This window comes from Cladophialophora yegresii (assembly GCF_000585515.1).
Source record: "Cladophialophora yegresii CBS 114405 chromosome Unknown aczIN-supercont1.3, whole genome shotgun sequence".
Lineage (NCBI taxonomy): Eukaryota > Fungi > Ascomycota > Eurotiomycetes > Chaetothyriales > Herpotrichiellaceae > Cladophialophora > Cladophialophora yegresii.
Genome location: NW_006913047.1, coordinates 711,631 through 733,655, shown reverse-complemented (window position 1 = coordinate 733,655; position 22,025 = coordinate 711,631). Strand labels below are relative to the sequence as shown.

The following is a 22,025-nucleotide window of genomic DNA, read 5'->3' as shown; positions in this document are numbered from 1 at the left end:
AGGTCTTGTGTCTCGAACAGACACGAGTCGGGTCTTAGCTTACACCCAAAAGGCTCCCGCTAGAAGACCATGCTGAACGCCTTCCTCCACCACGGCCAGGTCCTCTGCCTAGCTCGGTAAGCATTGATGGTGTCCCAGTCATGTTCCCTCCGTCCCGTGTCGAGGTCGATCTGGTCGAGCCTCAAGAACCCCTGTCTCTTCCACAGATATCCAACCGCCCAGAAGAACAGCACGACAGGCAAAGCCAGGTATGCCTTGAAAAAGTCCTCGGCGCTCGCGAGCTCGGTGGTGAAGGGAGGCGCGATAGCCACGAAAAACTGCGCCGCGAGCGCGATGAAAATGAGGAACAGGCCGAGCCACGACCCGTACACGCCGCCAATCGCTTGGAAGGGGATTTCGTCAAGGGTGCGCCCGGCGTGCGCCCAGGCTGCGCGAAAGCGGATATGAGCCTGTAGATGGTTCGTTAGCATGCAAACGGTTTTCTTGGGTAGCGCAAAAGCGACAGAGGCACTCACGACACAGATGGACCCCCATGTGAACAGGGTGGCAAGACCAGATAGCGCGAGCAGCCAGTCAAACACAACGCTGCCCTGGCTGGCCAGCACGATGTAAGCGAGGGCGCCGAATGCCAGGCATAAAGTCACGGATGGCAGCGGTCGACCAGACCGGTCAATGTATGTGAAGATCTTGGGCGCGTAGCCTTGTTGGGCCAGAGAGGTCAATGTTCGGGATCCGCCATACACGCAGGAGACGCCAATGGACACGACCGAGACGAGAATGACCACGTTCATGACGCTGTCATAGCCGATGAGGCCCGCGTCCAGGGGAGCAAGCACGAATGGAGAGGTGCCGTCGGCGTACGGGTTGGAGGCGTTGAGGAGTCGGTCATCGGTGGAGGAGACCAAAAGGCCAACAAAGGTGAGACCGAGAATGTAGAAGCTAGAGATCGCGCAGTCAGTGGGCGGTGCTCGAGCGGAGTTGAACAGAAGCTTACAGCGTGATACGCCAGAAGACCTGCTTGATGGCACCGGGAAGATTCTTGCTCGGGTTTTCAGATTCGGCGGCAGCCAACTGCGGATTTGTTAGCCTTCTCGTGGCTCAAAAGAGAGCGTGTAACACTCACTCCCACAAGCTCGGTGCCGGCGAACGCAAACGCTGCGGTGACGAAGACGGAGCAGAAGCCACGGAATCCGTTCTGGAAGGCCCCTGGGTTGTACCACAGGCGTGCGCCCCAGTATTCGTCGTAGATGCCACTTGAGGGACCACCGCCGCAGATCAAGACAATCGCGACCACCATGAAGATGACTGTCATGACCAGCTTAAATGCGGAAGAAAAGAACTCTTCCTCCGCGTAGCCCAGGGTGCCGAAGATGTTGATGAAGATGATGAAGACCCAGAATATGGTAATCCAGACTGCTACCGATATGTCTTTATTCCAGTACTGTACCGTGAAGGAGCAGACGGTCAACTCGAGCGGCAGGACAATGACCCATTGGAACACCTGCACTGTAATCAGCCGACGCCCAATATCGATTGCGCGGGCCGACACTTACATAGTTCCAGCCCATGGCGAAACCCCACGAAGGGTCAATCTGTCGCATTTATCAGCATTGCATTGTTCCTAACGGTGATCGACCGCGACTTACAAAGCGAACCGAGTACGTGTAAAAGCCACCAGAGATCGGGTACATGACGGCGAGTTCGCCGAGAGCATAGACGACGTTGAAGATCATCACGCCGGTGATGAGGAAGCAGAGGAGCAGCGAGGCCGGACCACCACGCGTCAATGCACTTCCAGATCCGACGAAGAATCCAGCACCAATGGAACCTCCAATGGCAATCATGTTCAGATGTCGCGACTTCATCGAGCGGTCCAGCTCATGAGTACCGGTTCCCCAGTCACCTGCGCAGCCTGTTAGCGACAATCTGCCAATCGACTCTGGTTTGGAGAACATACGTCTCTGGAAGCTCTTCGCATTCAAGCCATTCCGTGTCATAAAATCGCTCTCACGGAAGTTCGCTGGCACGTCGCCATGTCCTGGTGCAGCCACATGCATACCCTTTTCAGAGTCGCGGGGAGACTCCTGGGTAGCGGAATACCCCTTTGGCTCAACGGAAGCCATGTTTGTGAAGAAGAAATCGAAGAGGAAACGGCAGTGACGAACAAGAGCGACACGGTGGTCGAGAAACAACTTGGTCTGCAATCACGACTGATGCGGCCCGTCAGACCCAGAGCAGAAATGAACAGGACTCGCGACGAGGGGAATGCGACGTGCGCGATCTTTAATACCACCCACCGTCATCGCGGTTAGTCAAGGCAAACTGATCGGCTCGAGGAGCCCCAGATTGCTATCTCTCGGTGTGTCGAGTCTCCCAGGTCAATCTGTCGGAGCTCCCACAAGCTTGAGGCAAGTGGGATCTGTGATGTAGCATGGCCGCTGCTTGGCCATTGTGAAGGGTAATGCATTTTACCCAGAAAGGAAGGCATCGACCGCGTGGGCAGGCCAAGAGGTTACTACCAAGAGATAAAAGACTGGGCGGAGGCAATGGCCACGCTTTGAGCCGGCGATGGTGTGGAGGAGGAGCGGAGGGAGATAGAGAGATTAGCGAAAACAAGAGTGCTCGACGCTTTCTTCTCCCGTGGAAGGTCAGCGCCTATGCGCGCCGAGGCTGGGCGGGATCAGCCAAGGCCGCCGTCCCCAGCCCGCTCAAGCCGCTGGAGGAGGTTGGATGCGAGAGCCGGCGGGGATATAGCCACAGACACAGAGACGGCAATTCGACGGACGTCCAATGAGCGTTGGCTTGAACCGGACATTATTGTCCTGTTAAGACAGCTCTCCGGGGCGATACGTACTGACCTCGGCTGGAGTGGCAATCTTCTAGAAGACTTGTCCAACCCTCGCTCACACGACAGCGCCGACCCAGAACGTGGCATGACGTGTGCATAGCGAACTGAACTCGCTCGATCCGTAATGTTGTGAGTGGTGGGAAGGGAGCATGCCCAGAACAGGCCAACATGAGCGCCTGGCTGCAATTCCTGCCAGTCCATTCAGATCTTGAGGTGTTGTACGGAGTACAGAGGCGCTGACCTGAGATCCCTATTTTCCGTAATCCTCCTCTTCATCAGTGTTCTGTCCGTTGTCGTCCTCCTCTTCGCTAGTGTCGCGTGTCACTTGTGCGCCCGGATCGCCACCTTCGCCACCGAGCGATTCGGCTGGGATCGCTTTGAATAATGCGCTATCGTCGATGCTCTCCACGCTTCAGCAAGATGGGAGAACAAATCGTGCGGAGCACATGGATCTCCAATCAGTTTGATAATAGTGTGCGCTCTTGGAAGCTTGAGGACGACAGACTTGCTGGGATGTGTCAAGGTTTCGTATCGCATCACAAGTGAGTTTAATTTAGGCGGCCTCCGATCAGTGCCGCAGTTACTGGGACCGTGCGCCTACGAATCACGCCTAACGGCAAACTTAAGCACGCCTAAGTTACTGGTTAGAGATGCCCAGACCCTAAAGAAGGGGACGAGATCCGACGCTTGCCCCTCACGCGACCAATACTCCCTACCGTGGTAGTCAACAGTCACCCCACCGAAGGCACCGACAGCCTCACGGCGATATTTCACAGGACGGCACCTGCCACCCCAATACTGATTGAATCTGTGCGAGCACGGTTGGAGAGACAAACGTGTGGCGGGGGAAACGGTGCTCATCATGCCAGAAGCCCATAGATGGGAGAACAGACAACACTGCTAATGTGCTATTCTCGTTGAAGAGAGACCCCCTCCCTTGATGTCCAGAGGGTATTGAGCAGCCAGGCAAAGCGACCGTGGCCCTGATGGCGTCAACGAGACTGATCAGCTCGATCAATCCCGAGACCTGTGGCCGGGCAATACCGATGTTGTTCTTGCATATATCGAACACTTCTGCCAGGATCCGCCGGGACCGCGCAAGAATCCCACCCTGGACCTTGAGGAAGCTGCTCTTGTACGCAAATTCGCCGCGACCTGCCCTCATGAGGCACAGCTGGAAGCCAAGGCGGACCTCAATCTGGTCATAGAAGCCCCTCATGAGCCATCAAGACCTTGAAGGTGCAAGTTGCAGGACCAAGCGCTTCTTGGATCCTTGTACTGCTCCAGCAAGAGACGAAGCTGGTCGACCGCAGCATAGCTAGCGGCAAAGATAAAGGATCTGAAGTGGACGTTGGCATGTTCTGCGGATGCTCGTCAGCACATGCTGATTTGATGAAGCGGTACACTCGAGGACGGAAACCGATGGTCTTCTTTTGCCGAGGGACTCTCCTGCTGCGTATTTGGTAAAGACATCAGCAAACGCCTTGAGTGCACCGCGCGCGACCGACATGGAGACTGCCAATTCGATGGCAGAGAAGAAGTCGACAAGCTGGCCTTCGCTGAAGGCAAAATCCTCGTAGCGGTTGTTGCGCACGAAACTGTAACGGAGGCGAGGCGCGTGGACAAACACGGAGATCAGGGCCCTCATATCATTTGGTCAAAGTACTGTCACAGGTACGTAGCTCAGTATGCTCCTGGTCGAGGAGCATATGCCTGACCTCCCACGAAAGCAATGTCCCTCAACGCCGTCGCGATGGGACGGTCATATACCAACTCAAAACCACTCAGCCCAGCTCCGCCACTCTCATGAGCCCACAAAGTCAAGGCCAACCAGTTAGTCCCGTAATAATTCAGAATCCCCTGCGGCACGGGATATCGTGTCTGAGGCCCAATGTGATTGATGTACTTGCCGAACTGAAAGCCATTGACGAACAGCTGCGCCCTGTACGGCACGGGAGGTGTGGTGTCGTTCCCAAAGACGAACGACATGGGCACGTCCCAGCCCGTGGGAACGTTGAGGTCGAAGGATGTGCTGAAGAAGCCCACCCCAGGCTCTGTGATTCCGTCGGGACGCATGGGAGAGCGAGATTCCCATGACTGGCTTGGTGGGGAAGGAAGATGCCACCCTTGTCGTTCAGCGTACAGGGCGCCTTCGTTCAACGGACCGCGGCTTCGATCAACGTAGTCCTCGCCGCCGAGGTTTCCTGTCAGTTTCCATGTAACGGCGGATTTATCGTACCCGGTAAGAGCATAGTCGAGGATTCCGCGTGGTGTCTTCATTTTGTCGGCCCCGACTGTCCCGGACTCCTCCATACCCATGTGGTCGATCAGGACCGTGATGTTGTGCTTGGCGCCCACCCGGAGACCGGACAACGTATAAGTAGCGTTGGTGTTGTTCTGGGTGCTGACGCCCGCATACGAGCCCAGGAAACTCTGATCAAGCCAGGTCGAATGCCCGAAAGCCCAACCACCTTGAGTGTTAATCGAGAAGTTGGCGGTCGTGTCCTTGGCGGTGAAGTGCCCTCGATAGATGAGAGAGCCCGTATGATAGCCGTAATCCGAAGAATAGAGAGACGTGGGGGTCGTCAAGTTCCTGACCGTGTTGTTGCTGTACCGGAGATTGGCAGATGTCCAGCCAGAATCGTCGTAGCCAGGCTGAATCTCAGGGAGACTGTCGGCATACTTCCATGCCAAGCTCCCTAGATCGGGGATAGTAATTGTCGGCTCCTGGTAAGTAATACGCGTGGACCAGTCGCCTCGCGCGTTCACGCTGTACTGAACGGGCTCACCATTAATGTACAAAGCTTTCGATGACTCGGGGACCCCAATGACCTCGATGGTTGTAGTGTCGTTGAAATCACCAGTCAAGTGAAGCTCGCTGCTTTGCACATAGGCTTGCCGAACCAGGTAGCCTGCCTTGACGATAATGGACGTGCTGATAGACTCGGTCGTCGTGAAGGGGCTGTTGGATTCGCCGTCGGATACTTCGGGCACCCAGTAATCGTAAGCGGAGGCTTTATCTGCATGGTTCGGTCAACTTCCAGGACGGAGTCAGCGGACAGACGCTCATGATTACCTAACAAATAGATTTCGCACTGTCCAACTTGCACAACAAGCCGAGTCGAGGAAGTGTCCCATGCGATAATGGCGGTAGATCCGGTTTGTTTGGTCGTGACACTGGCGGCCTCGCCTTCGATGACTGAGGGTGCAGCCGACGTTGTTACAGCAAGCTCATGGTGCTCCCCTTCGCCTCCATATACTAGGAGAACGGTACGTTCGCCGAAAACCTTCCAGGTCAATATTTCCGCAGTGGTGTACAGCAAGTTTGTGCCACCAAGATCATAGTCGGCAGCATGTATCTTTGAATCTCGACCACTGAGTGTCAATGAGCCACCCAGCTGAGGAATGGTCAAGTTACCAGAGCTCGTCGGCAGCAACAGCCTATACGAGGTTGAGCTTAGGGTGGAGTAGTTGTAGTGCCTGACGGTGTAGAAGGTGGGTATGCTCCCATTGGTCGCGACAGATGTGACTTTGAGATCAGACGTATCGGTGAAAATGGCGGTTGTATTGATTTCCTGTGGAGTTGCGGTCAAATAGGCCGGGGATACTTTGACAAAGTTGGCCAACAGCTTTATCTCGGAGTATTTCTGCCTGTCAACTTGCCTGTTTTCCGATATCGCAGCTGCGTAGTCGTAAGAGGTGTAGCCTCCTGGGTGGCCAAGGTTGCCCCAGTTCGTACCACCAAATATCATGTACAGATTGAAGATCTTTGCCGCCGCTGCAAGAACGTTCTTGTAAAAGACCCGAACAAACTCGTAGTTGACCAAAACCTCACATTTGGGAAACCCCGGCCCGCCCCAGGGGTCAAAGGAGCCTCCCTGGAATTCATTGATGCTGTAAGGAGTCGAAGGACTGTTGTTGAGATGTCTTTGCCAATAGGTCGTAGGAAGGCCCGCATCAGGCCACACAGTAGGATGCGAGCAGTCGAACCCGAGAGGATAGTTATCGTGCCCGTAAATATCCACCTGGCCAACACCGGTGCCTGGAGCATTGTGCCCAGCAGCATTCGCGTCGTTGCTGATCATGGGCACCACCACACCAGCAGAACGAGCTTGGTCTATCACGCCCTGCATGTATTGTCCGTTTGGAAACTCGACCTCACAGCATGCGCCTGTGTACTCGTTCTCCGGTTGATACAGGATGACTGGCCCGCCATTCGTGATCTGGGCCCTCGCAATGGAGCTCGCAACGTTCTGGACGTAGCTGCGCGACAATATCAGTCTTGCTTCTGTCCATAATAGAATGACCTACTTCTGTGTGGCTGCAATGTAATCTGGATCAGTCGTCCTAAGTCGGCCACGCAGCCTCGCAAGCCAGCCTGGAAATCCGCCACCTGATGCCTCTGCGTTGATATAAGGACCTGGCCTGGCGATGAGATAGACCCCCGCGGCAGTGGCAGCATCATAGAATGGTTGAAGTGCGAGGACGCCCTCGGCCGAGAAATCGCCTGGCTTGCCCTCCAGCAGAGACCAATCGAGATAGTACGAAACACAATTGAACCCGAGAGCTTTCACTTTCTGGAAAATGTCCACCCACAGGGCCGGTACCGGAAGACTGAAAGAACCAAGAATTAGTTATCCTCACTCAGTGGCTGCCCCAGAAGGACCTCCGAACAAGCTGACGGCATACCGAAAAGGATGAAATTCACCACTGAATATCATGATCCTCTCTCCTCGGATGAACAAGGACGTATTATCCCATGTCACCTACACGATGTCAGCAATTGGTCTTGAGGCGTGGCTCGGGACACGGACGATATTCTGTAGAAGCTGCCGCTTCTCGGGATCGGGGTGCTCGATGATTTTTAGCCCTCCAACATCGTGAACTGGGACCGCAAGAGCTGCAGCCTGGGCGGCCGCCCAGATCAGAGCCCAGACGATTGAGAGCCTCATGACCAAGGTGAGACGTAGCGCAAATGCGCAACATGCTCCTATTCAGGTGCCACACAAGGAGTTCCAATGAATCCCTCCCACGGTATCATCTCTATATATGCTGCACACCCGATCTCCACATGACCAAATTGTGCGACCACCTGTCGGGACATCTTCATCGCCGCACAATGCGGGGGAAGCTTCGATTGCAACGTTGTGTTCCCTTTGCTTGTATACCTGCAGTATTTAGGAAGGTTGCCAAGATTGAGCTAAGCTTCAGCTGTGAAGTAGATCTCCCGAGAAGCATGCTCGATGGCTGAGGACCTCGTCTGGGAGGTCGGGAGAGACGGAAACCAGTATGATGACGACCTTGTCTGCGGAGAAGCGCAGATCGCCTGGGGTACAGCTTCGGTGTAATGTACAACGAACACGACCAAAGAGGGAAATGGCCGGCGGCTGCCAGGGTGAGTGCGGAAGAGCCGCATCATATGTCCGTGACCTTCAGGTTGTGCGCAATCCAGGGTTGGAATGCATTGCTTATGCCGAGAATTTGAGCACAGCTCCAAAAACATGGGCGTTTCTGTGCCGTAGTCAGGGACGTTCAGGTGGCGCTCCTTGTCGGATGCTAGAAAGCAAGTCGCAATGCCGAACGCCCTGTACTTCGTTGGGCGTCTTAAGGAGTGAGTACCTATGCTTTTCCGGCGGATTATTGGTGCTTGGGAAGGTGGAGGTAAGAAAGGAGAAAGAAGGTGTAAATGATAGCAGTGCCGCCAAGGAGAAGCAAAACAAATCCCAGGGACGAAACGTTACACATGTCAGCACAGGCAAATCTCGAACACCTGTCATGGCTGCTCTCCCACCGATTCCGGCGTACCACAATTCGATTGTCGCTAGGCCATATTTCACTACACCTTGACATGCCCTTTGGGAATGGTGAGCGGACCATTCCTGGACGTCGAATGTTGCCGCCGCCGCAATTGCATCGGCGGCAGCACTGGACCCTGGGCCCAAACTGGCCAAGTATCCACGACGAGCAGAGCGTTCAACTGGCGTCTAGAAGACAGTGCCCCTGACTTGCTCGATCCGAGCAACATTGATGTTCTTGATCACGAACATCCACACCAGCGACAGGCCCATAATCCCTGTGCCGGCGGCCAGCATCCTTGTCTGCGCATATCCATAAGCCTCTTGAATGCCTCTCCTCTCGGGACTGCCGACCGCATAGCTGAGCTGCACATCCAAGCTGTTATATATATCTTCCAGTTCGGTCAGACTGACATTCGGCACGTGCCTCTCCAGAGCCTTGTAGAACGTGTTGGTCCATATCGTGCCGGAGATGGTATTGCCCACAGCACCACCGACGTTGCCGACAACATATAAGAGGGCAAGCACTGCCGCGACATGTTGATGGTCTGCTGCAGCCAGGACGGCAACCTGTTGGACAATGATAAATATAGCTCCCCCGATGCTGATGAGGACCTGGCACATGACTAGGTATCCGACACCCTGATTTGGACGGCGGAAGTAGATCATCAAGCCCTGAGCAAGGATATACAACGGCACAGCAACGAAGAGCAACCATTTGAAGTAGCCTGTCTTGCGGATCAGGATGCCGACAAACAGCAGGACGAAACCAGAGACCACGTCAAATGTGCTGGCCACATAGCCGGCTTCGGCCAGCGAGAGATTGTTAACCACCTGTAAGAAAGACGTGAAGTAACTGGCCCAGCAGTAATAGGAGATCTGGTACGTTACGTCGAGGAGACAGGCGCCGACGACGGTCCGGTTCGCTAACAGGTTGACGTTCAGGAATGGCGCTTTTGCAAGGTACGTTTCGTAGAGACCGAAAAGGACGAGAGTGACAAAGCCGACCACGATCATGGCGATGATGTAGCCTGTGCTCCAACCATGCGGCGCCGTATCCGCCAGGGTGAAAGGCAAAAGGAAGACAGTCAAGCCAGACGCGAAGAGAAACACACCAGCAGCTGTGCGGGAAGGTCAGTTCAACGATATTTTAGTTTCGAGAGAAGCGATCACCACCTACCATCAAACTCCTGGATATAATACCAAACGTTCTGCACCAAAGTCCGGCCGCTCTTCTCCCGTAACAACAGACCCTGCTTTTGCGCCTTTCGCAGATTGATCTTCAAGACAAAATACAGTGGTGCCGCCACGAACGGCAAGATGATGGAAAAGCAACCGAAGCCCCAGCGCCAGCTGATATTGTAATAGAAGTCGTCCGAAGCCTTGGGACCAGCGAATGCTGTAATCATATAAGGAGAGCTTGTAAAAGCGTAGGCGAGACCGCGGTTCTTCAACTTCGATGCGTCGGCCGTGATGACATCGATGCTGTAGATCATGCCTCCGAACCCGATTGAATAGAACACTTGCGCTGCGCAAAATGTCGAAAGACCAGTTCCGGCAGCCATAAGGATTAGCCCCAAGGTGGCAAAGGCGATCATCAGCAGGAACCCTTCAGCTCGACCCCAGATATCAAGCATTTTCGCGAGGGGGATGTAGACTGCGGCACTCATGGCGTTCGAGACAATGTAGATGACCGTCAGTAACGAGTGCGTCTCGAAAGAGCTTGTCGCGAAGGGGACCAAATTGTACAGAATCGAGGATTGGAACGCATTGACAAAGTAGAGCAGCCACATGCTGTATGGAGAGAAAACAGTCAGCAGAATATCAGCATGTCATTGCATACGGGTCAAGGATGCGGTAAGTTAGGAGGAAACGTACAGGATGAAGATCGCGATCAGAGATTGCTTTGACCAGGTCAAGGTCACCGCTTCGACATCTTGTACACCTCGCTGAGCATTCTGGATGGGCAGCTTCGTTAGAGCTTCCGCAATACTATCATTTGTAGCAGCATCTTCTGCACTGGTTGTGGCAGGCTGTTTCTGGTCTGTCGCGATAGAATCGAGCGGCACCGTCTGTACAGAAGTGGTGGCGTCGTCTGTTTCAGTTCGCCGGAAGCCAGGTCGGATCCTGGAAAGCCCTGCCATCGCTATCAAGATCTTTGTCTCACTGCTGCTTGAGGAGGTGGTAGGGCTGCAAAGACGGAAGAGGAGACGGCTCGAGTCTTTGTAGACTCTATAACTCTTCCGCTAGCTCCTGCGGAGCCTAGCACCGTGTTGCAAAGGCGAGGCATATGTACCCAGACCTGTTCCGAAGCGGAGCTCAAGCTACGGGCGTCACACGAGAGCTCGCCCCGAGAAGCCATGTGGATAGGATCATCCGATGTCGGCTATCAGGTACGAGGTACTAGATACCAGTGGATAGTGGCGCACGCCAGGGTGTCTAGGATAGCGGAAGGAGCGAGACACCGTGGAAGGCGAGCTTTCTCCGCTCAAAGACGAGTGGTATGAGCAGGGGTGAACAGAGTGTGAATGGGCCGTATCTTCCGCGCGATAAGATTAGATCGCACATGCCAGTCCTCTCCAGACAGGGCGGCCAAACCTTTTCCGGATCCAACGGCAGGAAGAAGCTTCGAAGACTTAGCGAGGCAAGATGAGCTTGAGCTCTGGTTTGTCGTTTCCCGCGAGCCAAGATGAAAAATTTTCATCTAATCTGATTAGATTTGCTCGCTAACATGGCCGCTGCACTTGGCGCATTCACTGGTCTCTCTCTAGACCCAAGGAAAAGTGTGGTGGGTGCGTCGGACCACCCTTCACAGTCTCATTTAGTAGACCGTCTTACAGTACTCCGCACACTTTTCAGTACAAGCTATGGACCAAGGGGCCCTTGATGGGACACCAGTCCATAGTGGCCAGAGAACCACGCATGGAAGGCTCTTCTGTTGCTAGCAATTGAGGCTTCTGGACCGAGGAATGTGCTCTACCGCCACTGGCCACAAAGCCCTTCCTCCGCCTTTCCTAAAACAGGATCGTTTTCAGGCTTGGGAACTGACCAGACCTTCTCGTATTCACCTTGATTCTCGCCACCTTTAGCGAAGTCCCATTCCCCTCCGCCTTTGGGATAGGCGCCGACCATCGTGAACCCATCCAGCTGGACGTGTGCCAATGTTTCCCTCACATCTGATCCTTTGGCTAAGATATGGTGACCGTCGCCAGGAGTCAGCAGTTTAAACTCCTTCACCGGAGAGGTATCGAAGGTCTTATGCGCTGTTCCTGCGGGGAGGATGAAAACATCGCCTACACCAGCTTCGACCTCGATCCCCCCTTCCTCTCTGCCGTGGCCATGAGTGTTCTCTTCCATGTCTTCTGCTGTGTCAGCAACCCCGAAGCGAATTTTGGCGGTACCAGTCAGGACAGCCATGCATTCATGGACTCCAGAGTGGTAATGAGAGGTCTGTGTTGGACCGTAGCGGAAGATCCATTGTGTCTCCCAACCATTGATTGAAAAGAGATCGTGCGCCTTGATGGCTATACTGTCATCACAAATAGTTGCTGATTTTGAAGACAAAAGGCCTGGGTAGTGGAGCAGCGGTTGTGGTGAGTTGGGGACAAGAGATGTAGGGGGAAGATGATATTTCTTTACTTCAACCATAGTGCTCTTGTGACTGCCGTAGATTTTCGCCTTTTCTCTGGCTTAGTCGTAATCAATTTGCTGTTCCGTTAATGAGCAGAGTTCACCTGGAGTCTTTGGGTGATGAATCAAGCCCTGGTGTGACAAGAGTCCAGACCCTGAGCGGAGGATGCTTGAGGAGTGTGGAAATCGCCCAATCAGGACGCACCTACGACGTCATTGGGGACACGGCGGAATATCGAAGCCTTGTGCTTTGGCCGTACTGTGTATGTGCATCTCCGCAACAACAATCAAGGCAAACTACTGGATATCAAGTAGTACCTTTCTCGCATTGAATCTCTTATCATTTCATTCGCAAGCACACGCCTCTGCGGTCCGGCGGTCTCCTCTGCGGGTCAGTCTGGACGATGCCCGTAAAACCACTCTCCTTCAAAGGAGACAAAAAACCTAGCAAGAAGCGCAAGCACCGGACCGACGATGACAACATTGACGTCTCCAAGTCGGTTGTCGCTGCCGAGAACCCCGACCCATCCGCCGAAGACGAGACCTGGACGACGCCCGATCAACCGTCGGACCTCACAGGGCCAGTCCTGCTAGTCTTGCCCACTGCTCCCCCGACCTCTCTAGCGTGCGATGCGCACGGTAACGTCTTCGCCTCGCCTGTGGAAAACATTGTCGAGAATGTACCGGAAACATCTGAGCCGCATGACGTGCGACAAGTCTGGGTCGCCTCAACCGTGGCGGGCACCGGGGAAATCAGTTTCAAAGGCAGTCATGGCGGCTATTTGAGTTGTGACGCTCTGGGTGTGCTCGGCGCCCGAAGGGAGGCCCGAGGCCCGGAAGAGGGATTTGTTGTTGAGCAGGTCAGCGAGAAAGAGTTGGAAGACAGAGTCCGATGGAGGGTTAGGACTGCCGCGAGCAAGAAGGAGCCTGGTGAGCAAGGATGGCGGTATCTCTGTGCTCTTACAGAGACGAAGGCGAACGCGAAAGCAGTCAATATCTCGTTACGCGGTGATGGAGAGGCTGGTTCGGAATCTACACATCTCATTGTCAGGATGCAGTCGCGCTTCAAGCCTCGGGTGCAACAGAACAAAGAGACGAAAGCAAAGGAAAAGATCAGCCGGAGAGAACTCGAGCAGGCGGTCGGTCGTAGACTCGACGACGATGAAGTCAAGCGGCTGAAAAGAGCAAGGAAGGAAGGGAACTTCTACGAGGAGGTCCTGGATGTCAGAGTCAAAGGCAAGCATGATAAGTTTGCTAGTTGAGGGGCTCGTCGATGAGCCTTATCACTAACCCTGATTGAATCATGCCTGCTGTTGCCGCGCTGCCCCATACCAACCAAAAAGATGCTCAGAAACAATGCAGGTGTACATGTGTCCGCCACAAACATTCTGTCATCATATTAAAAACGTACATCAAGACATATCTACCCTAAGCCGACAAGCCAACTTTTGTTCAGAGACGCCAATCGCTATGCAAAACTTGGATTCGGGACAAGATCATTGCACATTCAGGGCGGATCAGAGACTGGGGAAGAGTCGGCCAGCAGCGCGGCGCCCTTGGTAATCAGTTAGCGACCAATTCGTGATCGAAGCAGGCACGGGGACTTACACAGAGGTCTCGACGCTTCCGCCACGCGCCCTTCATCAGCACGCTGCTGGTAGTCCCGAGCTTGTCTGCGGGCAATTCGGTCGCGCAACCATGCCCGCCTGGCAGAAACGCCTTGGGCGCGTACATCAGCAGGCACTTCATCCTCAACCGTGGTCAGTCTTCGCGCAGATGGCACCAAATCCATCTCCGTACCCGCATTCCTTTCCTGGTCGGGTGATATCTGAAGATCTATGCGTGGTGCTGGTCTAGGAATTGAGATGGCGCGCAGCCCACGGCCTCTCGTCACGATGCGAGAGGCTGGGGTGGATACATGAATTGTGCCACCCCGTTGCTGCACCCTCCGCATCAATCTTTCTCTCCTCACCATGATGTTTGTCACTTGGACTGGACAATATCCCGCTGGAAGTGAGGATTTCTTGCACAACGGACAGAGCGAGCTGTTATCGCGTAGGAAAGGATCGATGCATTCGGGATGGAAGATGTGATTACAGGGGAGTTCGCGAACGGTTGTTTCTCCACTAACGAAGTCGTCCAGACAGATCGGACACGTTGACTGAGAGAATGCGACTTGATGAGTTGCGGCAGTCGGACCAATGGCACTTCCGACGTCTCTCGTATGGGGATCTGCCACCTTCTGAGAGGTGGGTCCGACAGCATCACTCGCCTCGGACTCGCCCGGATGCTTCGCGGCGTTTCCGTTGTCGCCTTCTGGCTCCAGTTTGGCCGTGTAAGTGTATCGAGGCATCTTGTCCAATATCTCTTGTGGTACTTGCATCCTCTTGATGCCTAACGACTCAAGATTGACCTCACCATCGGCGACTCGGCGTTGGAGAATGCGCCGTTGCCGGCGTTGAATTATATGCATGATAACCGAGCTCATCAAGACGACTGCGAGGAGGATGGCTAGGACGATTATCAGGAAGACCCATAGCGACGGTATGCCCGCCCGGGTGTGAACGTCCATCCGTGCGTATAGCCTGACGCTATCGTGGGGATTGTAGATGGTGACAAGCTCATCCCCAAATGGTACTTCTGACATGTTACCCGAATACTGTGCCAATTCATTCAAGAGAAAGGAACCGAGCATCCCAGGGATTGCGTAGACTGGATATCCATTGATAGACTTCCATTGCCCACCGTCACGCAGGGTCCAGGAGGGGTCGCTGACAGGAGGAGGCAGTGCGCTGGAATTGTCAGGGTGGAAGAAGACTGCTCCTCGGACCTCGTCGGCCCGCATGACAGACAGGTAAGAATTGACGCAGTCTGGCTCTGTCCACGGTGCCACTGCAATCAGAGGATAATCGCCTGGGGGAATCTCAGCCAGAGTCGTGACGTTTGCTGGTATGAGGGCTCTGGTGGCATTGCCACAGGGACTCGAGGGCGGAAGAGTGGGGGAGTATAGAAGGCCCTGAATGGCGTCGTAATGATGAGGATTGTTGGGTGACAGGGTGCGAATAAGGCCTGATGCCCTCAGAGCAAATCCGAATGAGTCCTGTCCACCGAAAGTCAGTGTGTGTATCACCGGGCAGCCGTCTTATGTCCCTACATTGACGATTTGCGCTCGATCTGAGGGGTCGTATTGTGGGTTGGGAAGCACGATTGCGACAACACCGAAGTCCTGTGCGGCTGTGGAGCAGGTAAGCACCTATTGTGTAAGACAGAATATCAAGCTTGGACTCACACATGGCTCCAGTTACCCAGTAGTCCAAAAGTAGAATGCAAAGTACTCGAGAATTGCGCAGGCTCAATCGGCCGTGTGCATGGTCACGGAGATGCGACGCAAGAAATACTTGGTGCTGAAACCGTCGGAAAACACGGCTACGTTGAGAGAGCTCTGTATGGTCCCTCGGTTACAGTTTGCGTCGTCATGAACGTCCTGGGTTGGAGGCTTCTGTCAAAGGACTGCCAGCGATGGCGAAATCTGGTAGAAACGTTCCTATACTGAGGTAGAAGCAGCGGGAAGATACAGAGTAGTGACGACTTCGACCCGAGGGCAGAGATGTGGGATCCGCACCGCCTTGGGCGGGCGTTGATACGAGTGTGGGTGGCGACTAGGATCGTTCAAGTGCGGATTTCCAGCCTCTTGAAATCAGGGTATCGGCCGTGCCATGGTTGAGGCGCCTATCCGGGGCATGTTTCTGCGTGTCTCAGGAGGAGCACAGGCCTCCAGATGCCGGCTAGGCTCGCTAACCGGGGTGGTGGGGTTTTATTTCGGGAGGCCGGGTCTTTGCCAACCCGTTCAGCCCTGAGAGCACAAAAAGGGCATGTTATCCGAGCTTGGCGTCGACTTGTGCCTGCGCCCGGGTCTCTTGAACGTCGTGTTGATGAGTACAGCAGTCGAAGAGCCAGAATCCTTTTTGAAGACCCTTCTTTTCGCCTTCGTTGTCGGTGAACTCTGCTAGTGATAACGAGGGCTACTGCGGCTGCGGATAGAATTAAGGACTCGGCCACTACGACGTAAGCCTCGAGCGTCTTCGCGCCTCCGAATGACGCCCTTCTCACACCCTTGACCAAAGACAAGATACCGTCGAACATGCCTCCTTTAGGAAGCGCCAGTAAGAGTAAGAACAAGATGCGAGATGGGCAACGGTCTCGAAGCAGGAACACGACGCCGAGCTCTGTGCTCAGTGCAGGCACTGCCCCTCCCGGACCGACGACCACGCCTCTACTTGACTTGGAAATGTCCAAACTTCTGGTCCCAGCGAAGCCCAATTATGCAGAGATTATAGACCACCTCGAGAGTCAAGGCTCGAGGCTTGAGCCGAGGTCGCTGAATGACATCATTGATCAATTGAAACATCTGAGCGATTCAGCGGAAAAACGCGCCGAACTGTGCGAGAAGGCTATTCGTGTGATCCACGAGCAGAAGAAAGACTTGGATTCGGACCAGCAGGATCACGACCGTCAGGCAGAGCAGGCTCGCAGGGCGAAGGCGCGCAAGGAAGAGGCGACCTCTCAGAAGAATCTGAAGGCGAAGAAGCGTAAAGACAGACCCGAGACCTATGATAGTGTGGAAATTAAGAAAGAAGGTATGTCCTATCGGTATCTTCACGCCTTGGCATTGAGCCGGCACATTTCGTCGTGGAGCCCCATTACGAGGTCCCACAGCATTCGCTGACTGAGACTGTCCAGATGAGTCTTCCAAAACCAAGCTTGGGCATGCCACATCTGCGCCCGTAGACAGTCCTTCACCATCGAAGAAGACAAAGCTCAGTCCTGGCACGTCATCATTGTCAGAGGTTGCAGACTCTCCAGACGCTGCTGTTGCTGCAAGCGCTCGCGCATCGCCAGCTAAATCGGATGTGTCTATGTCCGATGCTGAGGAAAACCGTGTGATCCACGGGCAGCCTTCGATGCCTCAGCAAGGTTTCTTCCCCGATCCTCTGGCTCCGGACAAAGTGATTTACCACATTCGAGAGGTTACTCCCGGAATGTCCGACGCAGAAAAGAAAGAAATATACCAAGTTACCGCTTTTCCGACGAAGGATTTGAGTGATCAGATCGCAGGCACGCCTCCTGACAAGGACTTCAGCACCGCCAAGCCAGCCAACCAGATCGCTGCAAGCACTTTCCTAGCCTATGTTGAGCCGTACGTCCGGCCTCTCACTGAAGAGGATATCGCCTGGTTGAGAGAGAGGGTAGGTGCAGAGAGAGCAGTTAGTATTCTGGAAGTGCTTGGGCTGACCGTGAGAAAGGGTGACCGCACGACTCCCTTCCTCGCAGTACCGCGCAATAAACGCTCCTACCAGGAGATCTGGGCGGAGGAAGACACGGGGACAATATCAGTGGAGAGTGGTGACAAGTTCCCACTCAATCATCCACGAGGAAATCTTGAACAAATCAACGATGACAACCTTAATACAGACCAAGTTTCAACCGGCCCATTGGCAAGTCGCCTTTTGTCTCTGCTTAAGTTCGAGCACCGATCACCACCCAGCGACGTCAACGGTATTGGTGATTTAAATTCATTCATGGGTGATGGCAATGATACCATGGACCTGGATGGACTTACCAACGGCCATGACCCGACCGAGAAGCCACTGCCCCCAGCAGCTGCTGTTGCCGATCAAGCTCCGTCAAAGAATTCTATCTCGCAGCGCCTAGATTACATACAAAGCGACGAACGGATTAAAGGTGAACTCCGCCACCTAGGCTTACTTGGACAGGATGAAAATCCAGATTATGACGCTCACCATGATGACGACATTAGTGAGAGGTTGCGCCTTCTGCAGGCCGAACTTCGCCGAGTCATGATCATCAACGGGGCTCGCAAAGCTCGCTTGCTGGATTTGGCAAAAGAGCGACTTGCCTTCCAGGAATACAGCACTATTCACGAAGATCTGGACAGCCAAGTACAGCAAGCCTATCTGAAGCGCACGCGGACGCTCGGCAAGACGAAGAAGGGTGGTCCGGGCGCCAATAAACCAAAAGCCGGTACCCACGGTGTTGGGGCGCCCGGCACAGCCGTGAGTGTTAGCAGAGCGAGAGACATTGGCGACTCTGCGCGCATGCTCATGGATCGGAGAAAGCGCTGGGAAAACTGCATTGGCCCTGTTTTCAAGGACATGAAGCACGGCATACCGGACAAGGGCACAACTCTGTGGGATCCGAAGATCATGGAGGCCTACGAGAAAGCCGAGTTGGAAGCACTAGAGGAAGAAGCAGAATGACACTGTCCTCCAATCGAGCACTGGTCGGGATACATCGCGAAAGAATGATGACTAATCAACATCACAAAGGTGGCACCCAGCACGTGATGATGCCCAAGGCCGAGCCCTGTGCGTATCTAAGGGTGGTACTAATCAATCTGAGCAACCGCGGTGTCGTGGATGGGAATGGCTTTGGCACATCTGCTCGATGGACACAATGGACAAGGCCACTTTGCGTCGAGTCTCAAAACCTGAGCCAAAGCGTGCGGAAACAATGAATTTGACATCCTCCGAATCCGGCTTGCAGCGTATCGTTTGGCGACCCGGTTCTTTGAAGCTGAAAGAACATCAGTGGCCACGACCCCAACAAGTGCAGCATCTGCAACCGTGCTGATCCGGACGTTGGTATCATAGTCTCACACCCTTTGACTACGGTGTTTGTGCTGCCGCTTCCAACCCTCGGTCAACACTAGTTCAACGAAACCCACATATCTGCCACCAGCATGGCACTAGACAGCTTCCAGGTCGACTGGAATACAGATGTTTTGCAAAGCTTCTTCCAAGATTCGGCAGAGCGACAGGTAGTCCCAGACTCTCCGATCAAACACTTTTTCAGTTGGCATGAGAGCAGCTTTCGGGGTCGCAGAAGACACATTGGTGATAGGTTCAAATACCTTTTCTTCTCTTCCCTGAATCTGCCTGATGAGGACGAATGGATGTTTGAGCGGCCCATGGGAAAAGGCTCGTTTGGCGCGGTCGCACTGTACTCGAAGATGAATGGACGGCAAGAGCGAACAGATGTGAGTAACCGTCCCGACTACTTCCGACACACGACTGACAACATTCTTGTTCAGGCCTTTGTGTTGAAGATCACCGAAGCGAACCCCGAACATTTTGTGCCTGCACAGTCGAAAAAGTCGCACCTGACCCATGAAGCCGCAATAATGGCGCAGACAAATGAGCTCAACTCAGACGTGCTCGTACGTCTCCGGCAATATCAAGTTGACCAAAATTACTGTAGATACTACACGGAGTTTTGCGAATTCGGGACCTTGGAAGCCCTGCGGTTGAGATACAAGGCATGGAAGTAAGCCTTACTACTGCGGCGGCTTTCTTCTCCGTTGCCACTACTGACACGGTGATCGCAGTAAATATTTTCCCGAGCTCTTCCTGTGGCATGTTTTCCACTGTCTGGCCAAGGGGTATCTCGACTTTGTCAGAGGCAGGTGGAGAAGCCTCGGGCACTTGGACTTTGGACAGCAGGTTGACGGCCAATATCTTCTACATAACGATATCAAGACGGAGAACATTTTCCTCGCCACAAATCCCTCCAAAGATCAAGACACCGTTTGGTATCCGAAACCTAAGATTGGCGATTTCGGACTGGCCACCACTACAAACGCGGGCGATATAAATAGGAACCATGCAAAGGCCTTGCAAAAAGGCACACCGTTTTGGCAGCCTCCGGTAAGCACACATCACGATCCGCTCTGACGCCGGTCATGAACTCACTCGATACAGGAACAACGCATTAGTCAGATGAAAGCCTATCGTTACTACTATTTCCAGGAAGACGTCCACAGGGATCTGAAAAAGAAGATCGGCCTAGATCGGAGATACCACCAGATCCGTCAGGAAGCGAACGTTTGGGCCATTGGCGCTGTCATGTGGAACCTAGTAACTCTGAATGAGATGGACCTACTCAGCGACAAAGTCAATCAAATCCTGTACGGCAGCACTGCGGCAGCGCGCGCCTTTGACGGGACGAATATCATGAAACGGCCAGATCCTGTGACCAAGCAACGATACAGTCCTAAACTCTGGGACTTGGTATGCGAATGCTTGCGAATGAAGCCGGGCGACCGACCACCGCCTAGTCGTCTGCTTTCAGAGATTGAAACCGGCATGCGTGACTGCATGGAGCAGGCGCAAGCGGAGTACCAACGGACCGGCGACCTAGCGCCACTTCTGGTGGCATTTGAACAGAACCAGATCAACGACCTAGCAGACGGTGGTGCAGACTTTCGCAAGAATCAGGATTTCTGGTCTGACTTCGCAGAACATCTTCTGTGGACGCCCAGACAGTGGGGCCCGCTATGTCCGCCAGATGCGCCTCGGAATATGGATTTTGGGGCTGCTGGTTTGCCGAGTCCACTACGTCGAAGACAAGAGCAGCAGTGGGTAGAAGCACTTGAACAGAGAGATAGGAAGAGAGCTGCGCCGAACGCTGGCGGGGAGCTGCCTACCGGTCAGTCACGGACAGAATCGGAAGCCGTTCAGGATCAACCAAATCCATCCGTGCGCCGGTTCGGTGAGTCCTTCGACCGAGAGCAGCAGCCGCGGAAGAGGACAAGGCATGCTTGAGGACTCTCGATGGACTCCGAAGAGAGTAGCCCCGTTGGTGGGTAGTCGACGCTCAAGGCGGACTTGTTCATTGTGTGCTTGGCAATGGGAATCAGGGTGAACGTGGAGGATTCACACATACTGATCACGATCAGGTGCGGCATCCAGAGCGGTTCTAAGGTGAAATGGGTGTCTACAGACGGCAAGTAGGACTATGTATATGTGCTTTCAAGGTTGTTCGCCGCCATAGTCTCTGCTTTCGGCTGACATGAGCACCAACAGGCGCACCACAGCAGTACACAACTTCTTTCATGTCCTAACATGGCTTACTTCCCCTAGTGGCCTACAGCATGTGTCACACGACGGCACTAAGCCCGACTGGGACTGGTGGCACTTGCCATTCTTCGAGTCTTTATGACTTGTTACTGTGTTACTCCTCTTTCTTCTCTCTTCAGTTTTAATTTGAAAATCTACAAAACAAGGTAGCGAAGGCATTGCAGCCCTTTTGGCTGTTATCGTGACGCTCGCTCTCCTCGTACGTGCTGGCCATGACAGCATGTATCCTCGTGCCTGCATTCGCAATACGGGCTTGAGCTCAAGGCCGCTTTGGTTCGCCTGCAGGGCCGCGCGCCGATCATCAGCCTCACCGACAGAGCAAGTCTGCTAGACTGCCTAGAGGCGGTCGTGTAGGGCGATTCTTCTATCTCGATTTCAGCCTCATGCAAGGCAGGTTAGTCAGGCGTGCCGGTGACACTTTACGATTTTCTTCAGCCTCAAGCTTTGACTTGCCCAAAGAGCCAGAACGACTTGTGTATTGCAACACTCGTTCTTCTTGACTCTAATGTGCGAAGCGGTTTACCAGAAGCAATGGCCTCAAGCAGTGGTCCTAACCAGGCAGCGTACCTCTCCTGGGTAGACAGCCTCAAAGACGCCTATCCCGCCCTTGGGCAGCTCTTCAACAAGCTGGCCGAGTTCAAGGACCAGGGACGCCAGATCCTGGAATCTACATTCAACAGCGACTACGGGATCTCTCCAGGGCGGTGCGCCGTCCTGGAATCTGCCGACGGGGGACGTCAGTCATGACCAATTCGATCTCCCAGAGGACCTGCACCTACACTTTCAGAGGCTCAAAGCTGGCACCAATGACACGGG

At 54.0% G+C, this 22,025-nt stretch overlaps 9 protein-coding genes across 9 annotated transcripts; 4 read left to right on the top strand and 5 right to left on the bottom strand.

The window, feature by feature from the left end:
- Positions 1-59: 59 nt before the first annotated feature.
- Positions 60-2,123, bottom strand: A1O7_03977 (uncharacterized protein; the record flags this gene model as incomplete). Its single annotated transcript, XM_007757993.1, has 7 exons — positions 60-449; positions 516-939; positions 995-1,071; positions 1,124-1,501; positions 1,554-1,592; positions 1,647-1,903; positions 1,958-2,123. 7 exons carry the CDS (start codon positions 2,121-2,123, stop codon positions 60-62), a joined length of 1,731 nt encoding a protein of 576 aa, XP_007756183.1.
- A 2,408-nt stretch (positions 2,124-4,531) lies between these two features.
- On the bottom strand, positions 4,532-7,800 carry A1O7_03976 (beta-galactosidase; the record flags this gene model as incomplete). Its single annotated transcript, XM_007757992.1, has 5 exons — positions 4,532-5,868; positions 5,925-7,111; positions 7,160-7,462; positions 7,538-7,614; positions 7,663-7,800. 5 exons carry the CDS (start codon positions 7,798-7,800, stop codon positions 4,532-4,534), a joined length of 3,042 nt encoding a protein of 1,013 aa, XP_007756182.1.
- Positions 7,801-8,832: 1,032 nt separating this feature from the next.
- Positions 8,833-10,787, bottom strand: A1O7_03975 (uncharacterized protein; the record flags this gene model as incomplete). The annotated part of the gene is made up of 3 exons (XM_007757991.1): positions 8,833-9,764; positions 9,824-10,437; positions 10,522-10,787. The coding sequence occupies 3 exons, from the start codon at positions 10,785-10,787 to the stop codon at positions 8,833-8,835; spliced, it is 1,812 nt and encodes a 603-aa protein (XP_007756181.1).
- An 832-nt stretch (positions 10,788-11,619) lies between these two features.
- Positions 11,620-12,291, bottom strand: A1O7_03974 (uncharacterized protein; the record flags this gene model as incomplete). Its single annotated transcript, XM_007757990.1, has 1 exon — positions 11,620-12,291. One exon carries the CDS (start codon positions 12,289-12,291, stop codon positions 11,620-11,622), a length of 672 nt encoding a protein of 223 aa, XP_007756180.1.
- Positions 12,292-12,677: 386 nt separating this feature from the next.
- A1O7_03973 (uncharacterized protein) lies at positions 12,678-13,535 on the top strand (the record flags this gene model as incomplete). The annotated part of the gene is made up of 1 exon (XM_007757989.1): positions 12,678-13,535. The coding sequence occupies one exon, from the start codon at positions 12,678-12,680 to the stop codon at positions 13,533-13,535; it is 858 nt and encodes a 285-aa protein (XP_007756179.1).
- Positions 13,536-13,840: 305 nt separating this feature from the next.
- Positions 13,841-15,118, bottom strand: A1O7_03972 (uncharacterized protein; the record flags this gene model as incomplete). The annotated part of the gene is made up of 1 exon (XM_007757988.1): positions 13,841-15,118. The coding sequence occupies one exon, from the start codon at positions 15,116-15,118 to the stop codon at positions 13,841-13,843; it is 1,278 nt and encodes a 425-aa protein (XP_007756178.1).
- Positions 15,119-16,414: 1,296 nt separating this feature from the next.
- On the top strand, positions 16,415-18,551 carry A1O7_03971 (uncharacterized protein; the record flags this gene model as incomplete). The annotated part of the gene is made up of 3 exons (XM_007757987.1): positions 16,415-16,910; positions 17,014-17,519; positions 17,577-18,551. The coding sequence occupies 3 exons, from the start codon at positions 16,415-16,417 to the stop codon at positions 18,549-18,551; spliced, it is 1,977 nt and encodes a 658-aa protein (XP_007756177.1).
- Positions 18,552-19,033: 482 nt separating this feature from the next.
- Positions 19,034-20,894, top strand: A1O7_03970 (serine/threonine protein kinase; the record flags this gene model as incomplete). The annotated part of the gene is made up of 3 exons (XM_007757986.1): positions 19,034-19,617; positions 19,679-19,997; positions 20,052-20,894. The coding sequence occupies 3 exons, from the start codon at positions 19,034-19,036 to the stop codon at positions 20,892-20,894; spliced, it is 1,746 nt and encodes a 581-aa protein (XP_007756176.1).
- Positions 20,895-21,740: 846 nt separating this feature from the next.
- On the top strand, positions 21,741-21,956 carry A1O7_03969 (uncharacterized protein; the record flags this gene model as incomplete). The annotated part of the gene is made up of 1 exon (XM_007757985.1): positions 21,741-21,956. One exon carries the CDS (start codon positions 21,741-21,743, stop codon positions 21,954-21,956), a length of 216 nt encoding a protein of 71 aa, XP_007756175.1.
- Between the last annotated feature and the right edge of the window lie 69 nt (positions 21,957-22,025).